The sequence below is a fragment of the Rattus rattus genome, chromosome 9 (genome assembly GCF_011064425.1).
Source record: "Rattus rattus isolate New Zealand chromosome 9, Rrattus_CSIRO_v1, whole genome shotgun sequence".
Taxonomy (NCBI): Eukaryota; Metazoa; Chordata; class Mammalia; order Rodentia; family Muridae; genus Rattus; species Rattus rattus.
The window spans coordinates 87,363,204-87,384,556 of record NC_046162.1 but is presented as its reverse complement, the minus strand read 5'-3'; the positions used below and the strand labels follow the sequence as shown (position 1 = coordinate 87,384,556).

The window sequence follows — 21,353 nt, the reverse complement described above, 5'->3', positions numbered from 1 at the left end:
AGCCCTGAGCCGGAACTCGGGAACTCTATGACCAACTGGGACTTCCGCTTCCGCCCCCGGACTACGAGGCGGCCGGTTAGTGTAGTGGGTGGGTTGTGTTCCTGGTTAACTCTGAGCGAAGCTTCGTGGAGGGCCATACTCGATCCTCTGTGCGGAGCTGGGGCCCCTGCCTGACACCGGTTGCCACGCGAGATCAAGCCAGGTCCTTTCTGCGCGGGTGGTGTTTAGGTCAAATTTGGCCACCTTCCTGAGTATTATAGTCAGTTATCAGCAAGTTTTACTAAAACGACAAAGATTCTCCTTGCCCACCAGAACTTAGGACGGTTACTTTTCATTACAGACAGATAGGTTAACTTGTCTTCCACGTGTAAAATTAAGTTATAGCTCTAGGCACATTCTGCTAGATGAAATGATTCCTGCCCTCCAGCTCAGTAGATATGTCATATTAGTGATACCAATACAGTGCAGAGATGCTTAGGATCCTCGAACTGAGTAGTAGTTACTGCTGTAAGAGGACCTTGGGGTGTAAAAGGAGGCAATTGGTTTGTAATGAGAACCTTATAAAGGGATTGGTTTTAGTTGTTTTCAACTTTTGAAGTTATCTTTATAATTCTAAAATATGATTAATTATTAATTAAATTATTAATATTATTAATAATATTAATTAATTATTAATATTTCTGACTAAAATTGCTGTCAGAAATGCAATTGTTGAATTTCTAAAAAGTATTAAGGGTTTTTGTTTTGCTTTAAATAATGTTTGTTTCAGCTTGAGGTTCTTGAGTTGTATGCACCTATCCTTGGCTAGCATTCAAGTTGGCTTTCATGCCCAGCCTTGAGTTTTAAAGGCTAGCGAATTGCATAAAGTATCTGGTAAATATCACATGCTGACCAATGGTTCTTAACGAAAAAACATTTTTTAGGTGTACGAGTGTTTTGTCTACATGTATATGTATGTACCACATGCATGCCTGGTAACTGCAAAAGTCAAAAGAGTGTTTGATATCCTGGAACTGGAGTTACAGACCATGTGTGTGCTGGGAACCAAAGCCAGGTCCTCTGCAAGAGCAGCCAGTGCTGTTAACCACTGAGCCATCTCTCCAGCCCTGTTTATGCTTTTCTTAAGTAAATAGCAAAAACACACAGCTAAAAAATAGCTAAGACAAGTGGAATGTTAAACATTTTCATCAGTTAAAGTTTTTCAGTTGCAAAGAACAGAAGCAGGCTATTTTAAAATAAAAGGAACTTAAACTATAGGTGGGGAGGCTGGACAGATGATGGGCAGGCCAGAGCACGTGTTGCTCTTACAGAGAGGACTTGAGTTCAGTTTCCAGAGCACACATTCAGAGGCTCACAACTAACTGTAGGTCCAGTTCCAGAGATACAGTGCTCTCTGGTCTCCATAGGTACCTGCACAGACTTGTACAGATACAACATTTAAATAAATCTCTAAAAAATAGCTATGGAGTAGCTGGCAAAATAAGATAGCTCAAAAGGAACAGGACTATATAACTTAGAGTTCTCTAGCAGGAATTAGCAACATTTCATCCAACTAACCTTGTTACAATAAATGAACGTCAGGTTGTCATTGTGTCCATCAGATTCTTCTGACAGAAGGTGCTGGCATACATATGTAATCCCAATGCATTGGGCTATCTGGCAGTGAGGCCCTATTTCAGAAAGGAGGAAAGAGAAGAGAAAGGAGGAGAAAAGAGGGGGAAAAATCCATTTGAGCAATCTTGGTTCAAAGTCTAGTTTCATGCTTAGCCAGAGGGTCAAGATTTCCTGATTAATGGACCCACAAGACTACTCTATAAAAAGGAAACTAATTATTACATGAGAAGAGGGAAAGAATTAAAATAGTATGTCCTGGTTGGTTATATAACTCAGTGGTAGAGTATTTTGCCCAAGGTGTGTGAAGCCCTAGGATCTTTCCTTGGTTCTGAATAGAAAAATAGTGTTAGTTTTTATTTTACTTTGGTAACGTGCCAGTTTTTAGTCACCAAATAATACCCTAAAAGCCCCAATTTCAAATGGGCAGTCTAATAGAGGCACATGATTGACCTTTCTATTAGAAGGCATTAAAGGTTAAGCCTGGCCATCAGGTTTGGAGATCTTAAATATATACTAAACGTAAGTTACATAGGAAATTACATGATACATGCTCAGTAAATAACTAACTTGATTGTAACTGGGTTAAGTCATCTGTTTTGTTTTTTTCTTTTAAGACTTATTTATTATGTATACAGCATTCTACCTGCATGTATACCTGCAGGCCAGAAGAGGGCACCAGATCTCATTACAGATGGTTGTAAGCACCAAGTGGTTGCTGGGATTTGAACTCAGGACCTCTGGAAGAAGAGACAGTGCTTTTGACCTCTGAGCCATCTCTCCAGCCCGTTTTGTTTTTCTTTTCTTTTTTTCTTTTTTTTCCCCCCGGAGCTGAGGACCTAACCCTTGTGTTTGCTAGGCAAGTGCTCTACCACTGAGCTAAATCCCCAACCCTTTGTTTTGTTTTTCAAAGACAGGGTTTCTTTGTGTAGCCCTGACTCTCCTAGAATTCATATTGTAGACCAGGCTATCCTTGAACTCACAAAGATTCACCTACCTCTGCCTCCTGAGTGCTGAGGTTAAAGGCTTATGCTACCACACCTGGTTACCTTTTTTTTTTTTTAATATATAACTATTTATTTTATGTATAGAAGTACACTGTAGCTGTCTTCAGACACCAGAAGAGGGCATCAGATCTCATTACAGATGGTTGTGAGCCACCATGTGGTTGCTGGGAATTGAACTGAAGACCTCTGCAAGAGCAACCAGTGCTTTTAACCACTGAGCCATTCTCTCCAGCCCTGCCGTGAGTTTTAAGTTTCAAATCTGGGGGCTGGAGAGATGGTTCAGTGGTTAAGATCACTGGCTGCTCTTTCAAAGGACCTGGGTTTAGTTATCAGCTCCCACATAGCAGCTCACAGCTGTCTGAGATTCCAGTTCCAGGGGACCGAACACTCTCACATACATACACGCAGGCAAAACACCAATGCACATTAAAGATGTTCAATAGTAGAGTGAGGGAAGCCTGGGTAGGAGAACCACTAAGCCTTACTGTCAAGGTATATAGATAGAGAAGTTCAAAGTGCTCTAGAGGCAGAAGCAAGAGGGGCTTAGTTTCAGGCTTGCTTGAGATACACAGCCCAATGCTGGTTTTTCTTTTTAAACACCAGTAGTACCAGTTTAGTTTCCTAAAGAAACCTGTATCCACTAAGTGTTTTGGGTACCTTATACCACGCAAGCCTACGGGCGAGGCAGGAAGGGGGCGCTAATAAGTTTCTCCAGTCTTGTACAACGTAGGGATTCAAACTCAGATCTGAATACTTCTTAGCATCTTTGAGTCGTTAACTCCTAGTTCAGCTGCCCAACCTGTACTTCTGGTTTCTATCACCTCTATGGGCTTCTGAACCTTACAGGCAAATTAGCTGAGGTTTGTGTTTAAGCATATAGGATATCTCACACAGGTTTAACAAAATTCTTGTTCACGGAAATAAATCCAGAAAATATCTACGTATTGAAGATATCCTTTAGGAAAACCACTGCGGGTTTCCTTAGTCTGCCCTAACCCTGAGAAAGGTAAACCTTTCCGTTGCTGAGGCGACAGACACAACTTGGCTGTTTGGTTCTCCCGCGCACCCGGATGACGTCAGGCGGCGAGATTCTCTTACGCCAAAACTTCCGGCCCACCATCTTTGTCCCTGGCAAATTGGGTTTTGCGCAGTGTCTTAGATCTAGAGAGAATCGTGACGGGCAGGAAACCATTACACCACCTTCCCGGCTGTGCTCTCTGACTGCCGCCGCCACCCCGCCCTTGCCTCCGGTGAGTTCAAGGCGGCTGGCTTTGGGGTGTGTCCCTGACTGGGGGCAGTTGTGAAGGAAGGGAACCCCAAGCCGGGTCGTAGGCGCTGGAGGAAAGGAGAAACGGGGAGCGTGACGGTTGAGGATGGAGGGAGTCCTCGGGTGTGACCGTTGTGAGGGAAAAGCTTGGAGAAAGAACCTCTTTCGTAGTGACCGTGGTGGATTGGGGCTGAGCTCCGGTGTAGCAGTGATAGTTGGGGGCTTCAAAACGAAGAAGCAAGGTTCGGAAGACCGGCTTGGGTAGGGCTCAGGCCAGGGGTGTGGCCGCTGGAGGCCGAGGGAGAACCACCTAGATTTCCCGTTTGGCATCTGTTCATTGAGAAAGAAGCTTGGACGTGTCGGTCCAGCACGCCTAGGGAGAAAGGATTCCCGCGACCGTTTGGTCACTGAAACCTCCGTTGTCACCCGTATTCGGAGGCATCTCTCCTTATCCTGGACAGTTTTCTTGACCGGGGGTCTTGACCTGCGGAGGGAAGTGAGTAAAGAGAATAGGGGACTAAATAATGTACTTCGAGAAAGGAAGGAGAAACTTGCATAATTGACCTCCTGTGTGAGAGGGGGAAGCCAGTGAAAGTAAATCTTAGCCTGGAATTGTTTTTCTTTTTTTAGCTCCCTTTATTCCCCGGGGTTATTAGGAGCAGTCTAGTTTGGGCAGGGCTGTAAAAGTCTACTAGAAGTGAAAAAACTGGAATTTCCTGCCATTTCTTTATTCTTTGAATTCTCAGGATGTATTAGTATTTTGAGCAGCCCTCTGTTTAGAGGAAGGCTCTTATTAAACTCAAGCAATTTAGGTATGAAGCAGTATGAATCTGTCATGGATGCTTCGCTGAATTTTTTTTTTTTTTATCATTTAGAAGGGAGATTATTTTTTTAAAATGGCCAAACTCTTTTGTGACCTATGTGGTTTAAAAGACAAAGGACACACTATAAGCACAGCAAGGCAAGTTAACTAAAAAGAAGGTGGTCTCAGAGAGGAACAATCTAAATTATCACCTGCTTTCCTTGTGTAGTTCTACTGCTCAGCCTCAGGGTGTACTTACAAGGTATTAATAGAAAGCGGCAGGTGAAGTAGGTGCAGCCACCAGTAACACATTCCCGTGATGACTAAGTGAGGCGGGCGGACATGTAAAATGAGAGCAGAGCAGGTGTCTTGCAGGGGAGACTCCCTGAGAAATAAAGGGGAGTGTGCTCTGCAAAAAAGCTCCCTAAAGTTGAGTGGTAAATTAATACAAAGTAAACATTCTGAGAAAATAAGACTCAGAGAAGTCCCTTACATCCCTTTCCCCTGTAAAAGGTCATTGCTTTCCTCTTAAGGCACACATTTGAACCAAGTCAGACGGAGCATTCAGAGGACATCATCCCCATTTTTCTTCTTTCCTCCTAGGCTTAGGTTTCCCCAAATGTCTTGGAATTTCATAACAGTTGGGTGTAAAACTGTTGGGCTTCTTTCTTTACGCATAATACTATATTAATGAATTAACTTGTAGTTGTTTAAATAGAAGTCAGAGGTGGATTTAGCTTTTAAATGTTTTATTTCTGATAAGCTAATTAATCTGAAGCTGCTATTGTCCTGGTGTTATGAACATTTGGCCAGAAATGGTCTTTATACCACTCATCCTTGTAAGCAGAGGTTCCTGGAATGTCACTAATGCTTTGCAGTTTACTGAACTCTGGCTAGTTATTGACTTCATGTGCAAAGAAGGGCACAGTGGCCTTGTCAGTGCTAACGTTGGCTGCCATTTCCCAGACAACTACTTGAAATTAAGACCTTACTAATTTGTTTCTGACTGTATTCTACCCAGCCTGTTAATCTTGGTTTGCTGTTGAGTTGCTCTTTGGGGGAATTGGAGGAGGGGAAGGCTGGGAGGAGAGAAAGGACGTTGACAACCTATATTTGGCAGAAACTAGGTTATGTTAATCTAGATCTATACCCTTGTACTGTGAAAGGCAGTGAAGCAATACTGTGGGCTAGGACAAGTTCAAGGATTACTGCTTTGCCTGGTGGCTGCTCTGTCCTTTAACAATGTCCCTAGGCCACACCTTAAGTCAGCCAGTGACCTTTCAGGTTTCATGTTGTATAAGGTGGTGTAAGTTCAAATTCCATTGTGGCTTGCTTATTTCTAGGGATTTCCTGAAAAATTTTGCCCCAGTAGGATTTTGAGTTTTGAAGCACTAGGCAAGTTGAAGTTGTATTTTTCCAGTTCTATTGTGGTTTTGTGTGTGTGTGTGGTTTCTACTGTGGGCACCAGTTTTACACCCTACACTGGAGAATTTGACTGAATATTTGGCAAGTGTTTGGGAGGGTCTTTATTAAAAAATAGTTATATGAATTGTGAGTTGAGAGTCACAGGGACATTAAAGTTCTGTCACTACCACTCTTTCTCATTTTAATTAAATACTTAAAATTCATACAAATATATAATGTGTTTAAGTCTAGGCTGCTCCCTCAGCCCCCCCAACCCTTTCTTTCTACAGTGCTTTTGTTTAGACTGTTTTCATTCTCCCTTACCCCCCACACCTCTGCCCCCGCCTTAAGGATAGACTGGATGCCTTGTTTTTCTGCCTGTATGATGGCAATTATTTCATCACAATTATTGACTATGGTGTCAGTTAAATGAGTGATATATTTACCTGCTTATTTTTTTTTCCTTTTTTTTTTTCCTCCTCCCTTTTGATGATGGAGAGGCCTTATACCTGCTAGGTAAGCACTCTACCATTGAGCTATATCCCTAATCCAAAATGCCACTGAAGATTGAGCACAGGATTTTCTGTATATTAAGCAAGCCCTCTACTACTGAGCCCTTTATTTATTTATTTTAGTTCATATATGGGTATTTTTTACTGTACATGGGTCTGTTCACCATTTCTGACCTCAGAGGCCAGAAGAGCGCATCTGATCCCCTGGAACTGGAGTTATAGATAGTTATGAGTTGCCAAGTACATGCCAGGAACGGAACATGGGTCCTCTAGAAGAACAGCAGTCAGTGCTCTTACCTGTTGAGCCATCTCCAGCCTTATTTTATTTTTAAGACAGACTTTAATTAAAATTCCCAGACCTACCTCAGGTTCCCAAGTAGTTGGTTCTCTTTATCTCTGTTTTGTTAGAGAACAGAGATTTTTGATTTAGGATATATGTTGTAGGCTTCTTTTTATTATTATTTTATTTTATGTGTATGGGTGTTATTCCTGTGTGTATATGTCAGTGTATCGTGTGTATGCCCAAGGAGACCAGAAGAAGGTGTTGGATTCCCTGGTACTGAAGTTATAGACCGTGATGAGTCTCCGGGTTGGGTGCTAGGAATCGAATCATACTAATCATGAAATGTGTAGTCTGCTAATAAACATATGCCTTAAGGTGGGTGAACAGAGTATGTTGAAGATTCCTGTTAGAATTTCATGTTATCTGGATATGGTGGTCCAAGGCAGAAACAGCAGGATCCCTTGAGTAGGAAGCCAGCCTGGTCTTAATATCAGTTTTCAAGCTTGTCAGACTATATAGTGAAGACCTTATTACAAAAGAAAAGAAAAAAATAATCTTATATATGTGTATGGGTACGTATGAGTGCTTTAGAAAACAGAATGCTTACATGCATTTTTCCCAAGTGGGTGAAAACCTTCCGAACAAATTGTTTCTTTAAATCTTAGGTTTGAAGTTTTGATGATTCCATGGGAGTTAAAATAGTATGACAGCATTCTGAAGAAACAGTAATGGTTTTGAACCAATGCTGTGGTGCTTCTTTCAGGCCCTAATAATTGTTCCTGTACATCAGTGTTTGTATTTGTATATTACTCACAGATAACTTGAGATTTATATCACAAGTCTTTAAAAAGTTTTGTGCTTTCAAACAGGGTCTTACTATATAGCTAGCCCTGGCTGGCTTGGAATTTATTATGTAGCTCAAGCTGACTTAGAACTCAGATCCACCTGTTTATGTGAAGAATTCCTAGCCAGGTGTGGTGGCTCACATGGAGAAACAATTAAAAGTCACCTTTAGCTACATAGCAGGTTTGAGACCATCTTGGGCTACATGAGACCTGTCTCAAAAAACAAGCAAACAAACAAACAAATTCCAGAAAGAACCGTGTGTGGCGGTATGTTTGTAAACCTAGCACTCTGGACAGAGGCAGGAGAAGCGGACTTTGCCAAGACCAATCTTTTACATAGAGAGTTCCAGCCAGTCAGGGCCACACAGGTATCTCAGGGGTTAAAAGCACTTGCTGCTCTTGCAGAGGCCCAGTTTCAATTCCTAACACTCAGGTCAGGTGGCTTCCAACTATCTGTAACTCTGGCTTCAGGGATCCAACTCCTTCCTCTGGCCTTGGTACAGGGGCACACACAGGTATACACACATACATATAAGTCAATAATAAAAAATATTTAAGAGTAGAGTTTTCCTGACTTCTCTACTTTTTTTTTTTATTTATGCTGTGAATGGATTGATTATAGCGTTCTCTGAATTTTTGCTAGAAAGACATGAAAACTTTAATGGAAGCCTCTATGTGACAAATATCAAAACACTTTCTGTGTCCTACATGTTCATGGTTTCTAATCCTTTGATTTCTTTCCTTTTTGTTTTAGAGACAGAGTCTTTATGTAGTCCAGGTTCACCTCAAAGTCACTGTGTAGCTATGTGTAGGAGGAAGAGCTTGAACTCTTGGTCTTCTGCCTCTATCCCTGGGGCTGGGAGTAAGGAAGGCTTTTCTGAGAGCCTTTTTGCAAGCAGTATTAAATAGATTGACAGAATTGTTCTGTTTTGCTTTGAAGTCCATGCTTTGAGTCACTCCATGCTGAGACAGAAAAGTAACTAGACTTTCCTGATTAGAAGTCTTTCAAACTAAGCCTTAGTCTGAAGTGTTTGAGTGGGTGACTAAGATGTATTTTCAAAGGTGTCAGGCTTGTCCTTGGAGGCTGCAGAGCCATAGGGGTTCAGATTATTGCCCTAGTCCATTGTCCTTCAGACTCCACCCCAGAAGTTCCTTGAAGCAGTTCTTACTTCCTGCGCTGCTTTAACCACAAATGGTGGTGGCATTAGGAAGAAGCTACTCGTGTTGTTAAAGAGCAGAAATTCTAAATATAGATGTTCTCAAAATTTGATGTCTTTCTGGAGACTTGTAATTGGATAACAGCATTTTTTATTACATAGGTTCACGCTGAAGATCCAGAATCATGACTGACTCCAAGTACTTCACAACCAATAAGAAGGGTAAGTGGGGGAACTTGGGAGACCTTCAAACTGTTCAGCTTCTGGGCTAGGCTTCCCAGTTAGAATGTTCTACCATTTTTACACGTGTGTTTGCAGTCTCACTGGGAATCTGATGCTTATACAAGTAATTATATTTTAATAAGTTTATTGAAGTGTAGGGGATTTTATATGCTTGTTTGCTAGGGCTGGGGACCTAATCTAGGGCCTTGCATAGCTAGGTGGGTGCTCTGCCATCAAATGCCTCTTGCTCTTGGCTCTATGACCTATATCACCTTTGTGGTCAGTAATGGAATACACGTGAGTGTGGGCTTACAAACTAGGATTCTTCTTGGAACATCTGCCTTCCCAAATTGTTTACAAATGGCCCATTTCTAGAGATATGGCTGGCCCTTCTGTCAGAGCTAGATTAGTGCCGCTGTCCTCAGCTTACTAAGCACCCAGCTGAGCGTGCTTTCTTCTCAGAATCAGAAGTGCATGCTTTTGTACTCAGCAGGTCTTCTATTTGCTGAAATATTCTGAGCCTGGCACCAACTACTGTGCCGTTTATTACTCTTCTTTTTCAGTGTCTTGGCCTGCTTTTCTGGTATGTGTGTCCTCTTCTTCAATGGCTGACATGTGACAGCTTTTCTGGCATAGAATTTGTCTTTGTCTTGAAGTATTTCCTAGTGTGTTTGTCTTCCTAGTGTGTGTGAGTCTGAGTGTGCATTGTGCACATTTTGCCTAGTCCTTAACACCGAAGGAGTTACTGATTAAGTACCCTAATTTTCACTCAAGTCAGAGTAGGTGCACAGGGTTCCTAGTAGTCAATCTTGGTGTCTAATTGACGTTTTTCAGCCTGGTGATGGTGACACATGCCTTTAATCCTAGCACTTGGAGGCAGAGGCAGGCAGATCTCTGAGAGTTGGAGGCAAGCCTGGTCTACAAAGTCAGTTTTAGAACAGCCAGGGCTACACAGAGAAACCTAGTCTCAAAAATAAATAAATAAATAAATAAATAAACAAACAAACAAACAAATAAATAAATAAATACAAAACAAAAAAACCCAAACCAAACGAAACAAAATGATCAGAGTAATGGATAATAACCCAATGAATATAATCAATTCATGTGTGACTATATTTAGTATAAATTATAGTTTATGCAAGAGTCATGATGCTAAAGTTAGTAGGTAGGAAGTTTGGTAAGGAACAGGGCATTGATAGGGCTTCAAAATATCTTTCAGCAAATTACTAATTACAGAGATGGAAAGTATTAGTTGTTTGATGTCCAAATGGGAGCTGGAGAGATGGCTCAGTGGTTAAGGGCACTTTTTTGTGCAGAGGCTCTCGCTTCGATTTCCAGTATCCATACTATAGTTCACAACTGTTTATAACTCTGGATCCAGGGAATCTGGCACCCTGCTCTGACTTCTGTGGCTACAAAGCAACACACACACACACACACACACACACACACACACACACACACACACAAAATCTTAAAAAACAAAACAAACAGTATTTAGAATCTTAACCATATATTCATTGCTGACATCACCAAAACCAGTAAAAGTAACACCATTTGCCTTTTGAAGTTAGCTTGCCAAAATTCATAACCTTATTGCAATTCAGGAAAACCATGGCAAACTGGAGGTGCGTCTCATAATAAGGGCCCTGTACTTAAAACATCTTCTCATGACATAGCACTTGGGAGGCAGAGGCAAGTGGATTGCTGTGAATTCAGTGCCAGCCTGGTCTACGTAGTTCCAGGCCAGCAAGGGCTACATAGTAAGAGCCTGTCTTAAAAACAAAAATATAATCATGAAAATAAATTGCTTCAGATTAACGACTAAAGAGAAATGACAATAAGTGTAATGTTTAGCATTTTTATTAGTTTATTTATTCACTTTACACTCCAATTGCCGACCCTCCTCTTCTCCCCGTCCCCTGCTCACACAGTCTCTCCTGTACTCCCACTCCCCTTCATCTGGCACACCAAGTCACTGCAGGGTTCTTAAGCTGAATGCTGCCCCAGAGGTGGGAATGGGATGGGAATAAGGTGACTATAAAGAGCAGTGAGCAGATGCTGGTGGTGATATATTGATATTTTAATATTAATCATTTAATATTAAAATAATTAAGGAAAGTTCCTTATCCCTAAAAAACACAAGTTACATATTCAACGCTAAAGAGGCATAATGTCTGCAACTTAGAGTGGTTATAAAAAAAGATCTGTGTGTATGTAGAGAATTATAAAGAAAATGCCACAAAATCATAACTGGGGAATAAATAAAGTTTGAAGATTTTTTTTAAGAGAGTGAATACAGTTTGAAGATTTTTTTTTTTTTGAGAGAGAGAGAGAGAGAGAGAGAGAGAGAGAGAGAGTGTGTGTGTGTGTGTGTGTGTGTGTGTGTGTGTGTGTGTGTGTTTGTGTGTGTTTGGTGTTTACAAGAATGTAGAAGGCCCATAGCTGATATTAGGGGACCTCCATTTAAATTTTTTTTTATTATTTTATTTACTGTCAGATTCCTTGGGAAGTCAGTTAAATTAAGTTGGTTGTCAGCCTACTGAGTCAATATTGGGGTCAAAGTCATGTCCTTTGGAAGGACAGCCAGTATTCTACCTTCTGAGCCATCTCACCAGTTCTTGATCTCACCAGTTCTTGTTCTGACCTTTTCTATCTATTTTATTTAATGTTGAGATAGAGTCTTAGTGTTATTTAGCCAGGTTGTCTTAGAACTTGTGATGTAGTCCACGTTAGTGTGGAATTCACTCTCCTGGGATTACATATATCACCATACTGGGCTGAATATTGAGTTTTTAAAAGCTCTACAGATTTTTTTTAATGTGTAGTTAACACAGAAAGCCATTTCTTTTTTTTTTTTTTTTTTTTTTTTTTCCTTTGGAGCTGGGGCCCGAACCCAGGGCCTTGCGCTTGCTAGGCAAGCGCTCTACCACTGAGCTAAATCCCCAACCCCAACTCAAAGCCATTCTTGGCTGCTAACAATGGTTGGCAGATTTGACTACTGAAAAGAGTGGGGTTGGGTAATAAAATGTGGCACATGCAAGATACTGTCCTAGTGCCTGTCTTTAGATTTATCCAGTTTCTTTTCTCTCTTTAGGGTTTACACCTCACAGAAACTATTAGTCTGCTTGTCATAGTGGCATATGCCTAGAATCTCTGCACTCAGGAGGCTGAGGCAGGCTGAGGCAGGATGCTTGTGAGGCTAGATTAGGCTACATAGCAAGATTCTGTCTCAGAATCAAATGGCCACCAAAATGGCTCATCCAGTAAAGGTGCTCGCCGAGTAAGCCTAGTAACCTGAGTTTGAGCTCTGTAGTCCATGTAAAGGTGGAAAGATCGAGCCAACTCCACGAAGTTGTCTGCTGTCCTCCATACACTCTCACCCACACATAGATCTCACACACATCAATGTGCACACATGCACACTAAGAAAAGCCACACAGAGAGAGCCATCAACTCCTTGTTAGTTTCTTTCAGCTGACTACTTAATCATTTAGATTCGTATTTATATTTTCTTCTGCTAACACTTTATGTGCTTTGGTGACCAACGCACTGTCTTTAATGACATAGAAAGGTTTTGTTGTTGTTGTTTTGTTTTTTTGAGACAGGGCTTCCCTGTGTAGCTCTGGGTGTCCTGGAACTCACTCTGTAGTCTAGACTAGCCTTGGAGATTTTCCTGCCTGGCTGCATCCTCTAAGTGCAGGAACATACACTTGGCCTTTTTTTTTTTCCTCTAAAAGTTGTTTTAAAACTCACCTAATTCATCAAACCCTTTCTTTTAAAGGGTACAAATGACATTTATAAAAGTTTGAGACGTACAAATTGAGTCACTGCTAGCTAATATGTTTTTCAAAAATGGATAGACCGTGTTCCTTTTGCTTCCTGCAACGCCCACCAGAACCGCCTCTGGAGCAGACTCTTTACATTTATGCTTGGTTCTGGAATAATTTCAGTTACATCCTGTTTCAGTTCCGCCACTCTGGGTGCTGCTCTCGGTTCAGACGTTGTGAATCCCTGCTGTTTGCCCTTCACTGTTCCAGAAGTAAATGACGGGAGCCTTGAGAGCTACATTTGGCAGCGAACGGCTCAGTAAAGAAGAGAATGACTCTTTAAGGCCTGGCCTTTCTGCCAGTGTTATTTTTGTACTTGTCAATTAAATGGAATAGTGATTTTTCAAGCAATTTGCTTGCCTAATGGGGATGGATATTGATAAAATAAGCTTTTATGTGTTCCATTTTAATGTCTCTTGTCGATATACTTCCTGTCAGGGGCTTCGGGGAGATCACAGTGTGCAGAGTGGTGGCTGAAGTCAACGTAAAATGATCGTTGAGAGCAGTCTGGAAGGTGGTAGGCTAGGAGGCAACAGTTTAGTCAGGTTTGAAGTACACATGGAAAAGATGGGCAAAGTGGTTACCCACCTGCAATCCCAACAGTCTGAAAGCAGAGGCAGGATTGCCTGAGACAAGAGGCCAGCTTAGTCTGCATTGTGAATTCCAGGCCAGTCAGGGTTACATAGCAAGGCCCTATTGCAGACAAAACAAACAACCAAAAAGGTAGGGGTATCCACAAAAGGAAGAAATGGGAGTAGGCATGAACATGTATGTGGTGTGGGGTAGCCTTCCTTTCATTCACCCCTCCTCCTGTCTGTTGAAAGTTGTTGCCTTTTTCTCATAAAAATGGTTGTGTGGGGTTGGGGATTTAGCTCAGTGGTAGAGCCCTTGCCTAGGAAGCGCAAGGCCCTGGGTTCGGTCCCCAGCTCCGGGGGGAAAAAAAAAAAATGGTTGTGTGGGACCATTCTTTCCATTCTCCCCCTCCTTTGTCTGATTAGGACCATTGGCTTTTTCTTTTATCCCCTGTGTTCTAAAGGTGGGTGAGGCTAGAGGTGGAGCCTTAGTGGTGACAGTCTTTGACACTTATTGCATAGTCGTTCAGAACTGGGCCCTTAGAAATGACCCTAGTTTGTATTGTTTTAAGCTTCATTCTTTTTTCTTGTTTTCTGAGATAAGACCTCATGTCGCCCTATTTGGCCTAAAACTTACTAAGAAGACCAGGGAGGCATTGAACTTTTGACAGTCTACCTTCCTGTCTTTGCCTCCTGAATGTTGGGGTTACAGATGTGTGCCACCGTGCTGGGCCAAATAACTTATTAAACTACTCACTAGGTAGTGCTTTTTTTTTCGTACTATATTTAGTGTGTGCATGTGCACACAAACACACACACACCATAGTATATATGGAAGTCGGATGACAATTTTCAGAAGTTGGTTCTGAAGCACCTTTAACCTTTAGCCATCTCACCAGTCCATATATATTTATTGAGAATTTCATATATATATTTATATTTCATATATATAATGTACTTTGTTCATATCCAGCATCCACTTCCTTCTCCAGTTCTTCCCAACATGTCCCATTCCAACTTCATGCTATTTATTTATTTATTTATTTATTTATTTAATCTGCTGAACCCAATTAGTGCCTCTCTCATGCCCATTCATCTAGTAGAGCTTGGACAATCTGCCAGTGGCCACATCCCCAAAGAATAATGGTTCTCTCCCTCCCAGCAGCCACCATGAGCCCCTAAACTAGGGCTTGAGCCTTGTGAGCCCTTCCCCTGTCCATGCTTTAATGTTGACTGGCTTGTTGTTGTGCACATAGCCATAGGTACTGTGAGTTAATGAATGCAATGGCCATCTAATGTACAGAACAGCATTTCATAACCCTCCTTCCTACACGCCAGCTCACACACTGTCTCCACTACCCCTTCCTCAGTGATAGTCTCTGAGACGTGGGGCAGGTGAGGTGGTTGATACAGATGTTCCAGTTAGGACTGAGGACTCAGCCACTCACTCATTCTCAGCACTTAGAATAATTTTGATTCTGCATTAACCAACCACTGCCTAATTGGAATAATTCTGTTGGAGGTTGAGAACAACACTAATCTCTGAGTATAAGTGTATGTATGTGGGAAGCAGTTGGACAACATGATCATTCAGCAGAATAACAGTGATAGATGGCCCACTAGGGCCTATAACCTCCTGGGCCATGGGCTTTTGACCAGGTTTCTAGTACTGTATTAGTTTCTTTTCTATTGTTGGACAAAATAACATGACCAAGGCAACTTATAGAAGGAAGGGTTTCTTTGGGACTTAACATTCCGGAGGGATAGGAGTGCGTCCCCATCATGACATGCAGACAGGCAGCTGTGGCCCATGTGCAGCAGCTAAGAGTTCACATCCAGATCCACAAACAGGAAGCAGAGAGGGAACAGTGGAATGACACCTTTTGAAACCCCAAAGGCCCTCCCTGAGCAACACACTTCTGCCATCAAGACCATACATCCTAAGCCTTCCCTAAATAGTTATATCAACTGAGGACCAAGTGTTCAAACATGTGAATCTATGGGGACATTTTCATTGAAACCATCACAAGTACCGAGCACGAATTCTCTCCTGTGAGTGGACTTCCAATCCTGTTGGAAAGTGGATTATTACCCCATACCAGCCATGCCACTATAGCACTAGACTGATGATTTTTCTTTCTGACTTAACTGTGCCTTGTACGTTAAGATCATGTACAAACTAAAAGCTCTTGACAGTCCAGTTCATTTGGACCAGGCTAGAGTAAAGCATTGATATTTTTGATCATCTCGTAGTCTGGTAAGATACTTCAGGAGGGAAAAGTGTTTGCTATATAAGCCTGACTATCTAGGTTCTATCCCTGGAACCCACACAGTAAAGTTCGATGTGGTGTTGTATGTATCAGTAATCCCATTATTCCTCCTTCAGCATGGGAGGCAGACAGGAGAATCATTCAGAGTGTATAGCACAGCCCAGAAACAAGACCATCTTAACAAGGTGGAAGGAGAGAACCAGCTCCCCAAAGTTGTCCTTTAAAGAAATGACTATTTTTATGTATGTAAGTGTTTTTCTGCATGAATATGTATGTGTGCCTGGTGCCTGCAGAGGCAAGAGGCCATCAGGGTCCCTGGAACTAGAGTTATACTACACCTGATCTTAGCCAAAGGGCTGAGAAAGAGCTAGAGTTATGAACAGTTATAAGCTACCATGTGGGTGCTGGGAACTGAAGCCAGGAAGTGAATGCTGGGGCTTGGAGGCATGGCTCCAGAGGACCTGGGTTTGGTTCCCAGCACCCACATAGCGACTCACAACTGCCCATAACTTTTCCAGGGCACTCAACACCTCTTCTACCCTCTGAGGGCACTAGGCATGCATGTGGTGCATAGACATACATGCAGGCAAAAAATTAAAACATAAATAAATCTTGAGAGGGGCAGGGGAATGCCAAGCCCAATTTTGTAAGTAATAAACTGATTTTTGAGCTTAATTTATTAATCTGTAAAGTTGTATCTCTTTTAGTTTGTAAACACTGATTTCCAAGCCAGCTGCCTACCTTCGTGTCTTTTCTTCTCAGGTCTGTAAAGTCTGCCCTTCCCAATGCTGTTGCAGTGAGCGTTACTTTTGCTTGCTCTTCTGCTTTCTAAAGTAGGATCTGTGCTGCCTTTTAAAGACCACAATTTAAAGGCTTTAAGAATTTATTGATGGAGTCTTTGTCGGTGGTCAGTTAACATTCTGGGGCTTTGAATTGCGCATCTCATGATTTTAAAATAGCCTTACTTCAGTGGCTGCCTTGCTATCCTGATGTCATTTTTCTATCGCAGTATTCTGCCCATTCTGGAGTCCCGAGACCATCCCTGTTTGTTCTCATCTCTTTTAGGAGAAATCTTTGAATTAAAAGCTGAACTCAACAATGAAAAGAAAGAAAAGAGGAAGGAGGCTGTGAAGAAAGTGATTGCTGCTATGACCGTGGGGAAGGATGTGAGGTAAGGATGGCTCTTGCCCTGTGGACACTCAGACCCCGTGTCGTAGCCCTTACTGCTTTTCTAGACGATGTAGAAATCCATTGCCTGAAGTAGTTTTAAAAGATGATAAAAATACGGTGAGTTCACCTACTCTTTAATTGGCTTAGGTCAGTGCTCTTAGCTTTGCATCTGCACGTTCTGTCGTTGGATTCAGGGTGGGAACCAGCACTCCCAACGTTCCCTTGACCGTTAATTTTCACTCCTGTGATTTGTAAGCTGTTTGAAGTGCAGCCTCGTAAGGCCCTCTCATAGGCCCATGAGATAAGAGCTATTATAACTCTCGATTCTCTTTGCCCTTTTACCATTCTGAGCTTTTCTGTGATAATAAGAAGTGATAGTAAGAAGTGCCACCACCTTACTATGTCTCCAGGCAGTATGCTGGCTAGGACAGTCATTCTGTTTTTCACACAAAGAAAAAAAGAAGTTATGAGAAAAAGAGCAGTTCATTCAGGACTCTTGTCCATGATGCAGTAACATTGTATATGTGTGTATGCCTGTGGAAGTTAGAGGACAGCTCTCAAGTCTGTTCTCTCCTGCCATTTGTGGAGTCCCACAGTAAGTCCAGGTCATCTGGTCCGTGTGTAAGCAGTCTACCAGCTGAGCCATCCTGCCAGCACAGTTTTCCTTTCTTAAAAAAAAAATTGTGTGTGTACATGTGCCTCTGTGTGTGTGTGTGTGTGTGTGTGTGTGTGTATGCCTATTCCTGAATATGTGCCTCTGTGTGTGTGTGTGTGTGTGTGTGTGTGTGTGTGTGTGTGTGTGTGTGTGTGTGTGTGTGTACTACTGAAGCTGTGTTTTTAATATACTCTTATTAGGGCACTGGAGAAATGGCTCAGTGGTTAACATTACTTGTTGCTCTTGAAAAGGACCTAGGTTCAGTTCCCAACACCCAGGAGTCCAGCACTCTCAGCACCTTTGCTGACCTCCTTAGGCATCAGGCATACATGTATGTACATACATATATGCAAGCAAAACACTACTGCAAATAAGATAAAAAATAAATACGTATTTATAATAAATATCCATTTATTTTGAAAAGATACTAAACTATTTCTTCGTTTTCCAACTCCTATATTTATAGGAAGCTGTATTTTCTTCTTATATGTCATCTAAAACGTTCCCCAGCAGGGGTAGTGACATGAGAATTCAGCTGTTTCTATTTAAGAAGGTGCTATAGAGACTTTTGAGTGTGTAAACAAGGGACTGATGGCTCAGTGGGTAAAGTCATTTGCTGCAGAGCCTAATGACCTGTTAGTTCCCCAGAACCCAGCAGAGAAGCATTTTGTGTCTTGTCTCAGACCTCAACATGTGCTCTAGCATGCACAAACAGTAGATGAGATGTAAAACACTGCCATCTTCACAATAATAAAAATAGCACTTTAAAATAACTTAGAAAATAAGCTTATTTATTTTAATTTATATTATTTTGAGACAAAGTCTATAATGTAGCCCTGGCTGTCCTGGAACTCACTATGTAGATCAGGCTGGCTTTGAAGTCACAGAGATCCACCTGTCTCTGCCCTCCATGTGCTGGATTAAAAGTGTATGTTACAAAACCTGGCTAATGTTTGTTAATTTAAGTGGATCCTTGGTCTAGTAAGTCTAAAATATTTATTATCTTGGCCTCTTAAAACATTTTACCAATCTTTGAATTCTGCATAGCAGCAGCCCAAGCTAACATGTGAAACAGGACGCAGAACCCTATCTTAGGGCATCAGGAGCATCGGAAGTTGATCTCCTGTCCCACTGCTGTTATCTGGATTTCTGATGCTTATAGGGACAGCTCTCAGCTTTTTGGTCTCAAGAGCCCTTCTTTCAGCATCCACTTCCCCCAGATCTCCAGAAAACTTTCATTCATGTGGGTCATACCTATTGGCATTCTGAAAGGAAAAAACTGAGAAAATTTGGAAGTGTTATTCCACTTAAAGTAATAATCATAAACTTTTGAAATATACTACAATTTTTCCTTGTTGGTACTGGAGATTGAACCTAGGACCTCGCTTATGCTGGGCAAACCCCTTATTACTAAACTCCTTCCCAGCCCTCTTTCTTTATTTTAAGAGAGGGTCTCACTACATTACTGAGGCCAGTTTTGAATTCTCCATGAAGTACAGACAGGCGTTGAGCTTGCAGTCTTCCTGCCTCAGCCTTCTAGATGTTGGGGTTACAAGCATGCACCATTGTTCCAAGCTTTAGTCTTCTTGTGTGGGCTGTTAGCAGTACTTAGGACTGCTAAGCACACTGTGAGATAAGGCTTTATAATTACTAACTGGTGTTGCAGCCGCTCTGTGTCTGCACCTTCTCTTAGACAAAAGAAAAGGCCGAGTTTCAGTCACCTCCATGTGTACAAAGCTATACCTGGTACCACACAGACAAGCTAAGGAAATAATTGCCTACTCTCCAGAATGGAAGTCAAGAGGTTCATTGGAGATATGATAGGTTCTTTTTGAATTTGCAGCCCATCTACCCTTTTGTAAATACTTTCTTCTTTTGGACCAGAGAGATCGCCTGGTGACCTGAAATCACTCTCCATGAGCCTCATGATTCAAGGAGAGAACTGACACTCAAAGGTTGTCCTCTGACCTCCACCTGCACATGCAGATACACTTAAATAATTACAAAAAACACTTCATGTGTAGGACATAAAACACAGGTTCTCTATTCTGCTTTCTGTGTGTACAAGACTCATACTATGTGAAATATACTGAAATTAATTTGGTTTTTATATATTTATATTTATAAGACATGTAGAAATATTTGGGATCTGTAAGGTAGTTTAGTAAGGGAAGACTATTTGCTAACTTTATAGTTCTGTTTTTTAAATATGGCTTATTTTAGAATCCAAACTTGGAACTTCAATCTTTTTATGCTAGTGATGCTACTTTTGAGTGTAGATAGACATTTCTTTCCTTATAGGGAAGTGGTAAATTATGAAGAGATGGCTAGTACTTGGGAAGTGGGCAGACCATTTATGTTTGACTATGCCCCAATTTGTAAATGCATAATGCTGAATAAAAGTAAATATCTTCATATATTCTACTAAAAGGAAATCAGGTTACCTTGGAGAACTGACTGATTCCAGATCTTGATTACGAATTTAAAACTTGAACACTTGAGAAAGCATAGAAACACTGGAGATCGTAGGCTCACATTACAGGGACTTAGGACCTACTTAATTCCTCCTGGTCAACAGTGGAAGAAAGTGTTCATTTAACAGTGTAACTGTTGGAATGCTTTGGTACCACAGTGAGTTGATGTGGAAATTGCTGTTTTGGGGAGGGTGTTGATAAAGTAATTATTTTTCTTGGAGTATGCCTAGATGATTATAGACGGAACAGTATACCAGAAGCTGGCTGTCATGGTGCACATCTGAAATCTCAGCACTGGGAAGCTGAGGTAGGAGAATAGGGAGTGCAAGGTCTCTGGGCTTACACAGTAAGTTTCGGGTCAGCATAAACTATACATAGCCTGACCCTGACTCAGAGCCCAGTGCTAAGCTTGTGGCTCATAGGAAATATACTTTGTATGATTCATTTTAAAATAACCCCAGGGTTTGGGATATAGCTCAGTGGCAGAGCACTTCCCTATCCTGTGTGAGGCCCTGGGCTTTATCTCCATTTTTGAAAAAAGAATCTAGAGCAACTAGACAGGAGGTGGATTCAGTCTGAAGGCATATGTGGGGCAAGGTGGGGCTTGTGTTGTCGGCACTTGTTGGGCTCCTTCCATATTCTCAAATTTTTTCCCTTCCATAAAAACTATTGAGAGGGCTGAAGTAGCTTAAAGTGCTTGCCTACTGCACACAAGGTCCTGACCTATACACTATAAAACCAAACAATTTAGAAACTTGGCAGCCAATAATAGTACTTCTTATTTTTTTAGTTACTCATTTCCATGAAAATGAATTATCAACACTCAACCATTGTCCTCATGTCAAATCGTTCTGGAAGCCAAGACTGTCACTTTGTCATCTGTGTAACAGCTCAGGCACAGATACCGCTTTACTCACTCAGTTCTCTTCTCCTCAGCTCTCTCTTCCCAGATGTGGTGAACTGCATGCAGACTGACAACCTGGAACTAAAGAAGCTTGTGTACCTGTATCTGATGAACTATGCCAAGAGTCAGCCAGACATGGCCATCATGGCTGTCAACAGCTTTGTGAAGGTAGTATCCCGAGGACTGAGTCTTCTCTATCTCATGTAACCTTTTCAGAGGTGATGTTTGATGTAGTTTGTCTCTGCATTGCAAATAAGCAGCTTGTGTTTTGAGGGATGAGCTCCTGGCAGTGAGCAACAGAGTTCTTGTAAGCGTTCTCGACACTGGGATACTGAAACCATGGGACAGACCTTCTCTTGGTGGGG

At 41.7% G+C, this 21,353-nt stretch overlaps 1 protein-coding gene across 5 annotated transcripts in view; it reads left to right on the top strand.

The window, feature by feature from the left end:
* The first annotated feature begins 56 nt into the window (after nt 1–56).
* Ap2b1 (adaptor related protein complex 2 subunit beta 1) overlaps nt 57–21,353 on the top strand; it is a 105,437-nt gene continuing 84,140 nt past the window's right edge. The window contains exons 1-5 of one of the 5 annotated variants that reach the window (XM_032912739.1): nt 3,703–3,868; nt 6,592–6,607; nt 9,051–9,110; nt 16,851–16,956; nt 21,021–21,156. In XM_032912739.1, the coding sequence (XP_032768630.1) occupies nt 9,074–9,110; nt 16,851–16,956; nt 21,021–21,156 (279 nt within the window). In that variant the 5' untranslated portion in view covers nt 3,703–3,868; nt 6,592–6,607; nt 9,051–9,073. Of the gene's footprint in view, nt 76–98; nt 203–3,702; nt 3,869–6,591; nt 6,608–9,050; nt 9,111–16,850; nt 16,957–21,020; nt 21,157–21,353 lie in introns of those variants that run through there. The other 4 variants (XM_032912741.1, XM_032912740.1, XM_032912737.1 and 1 more) reach the window with 4 other exon arrangements.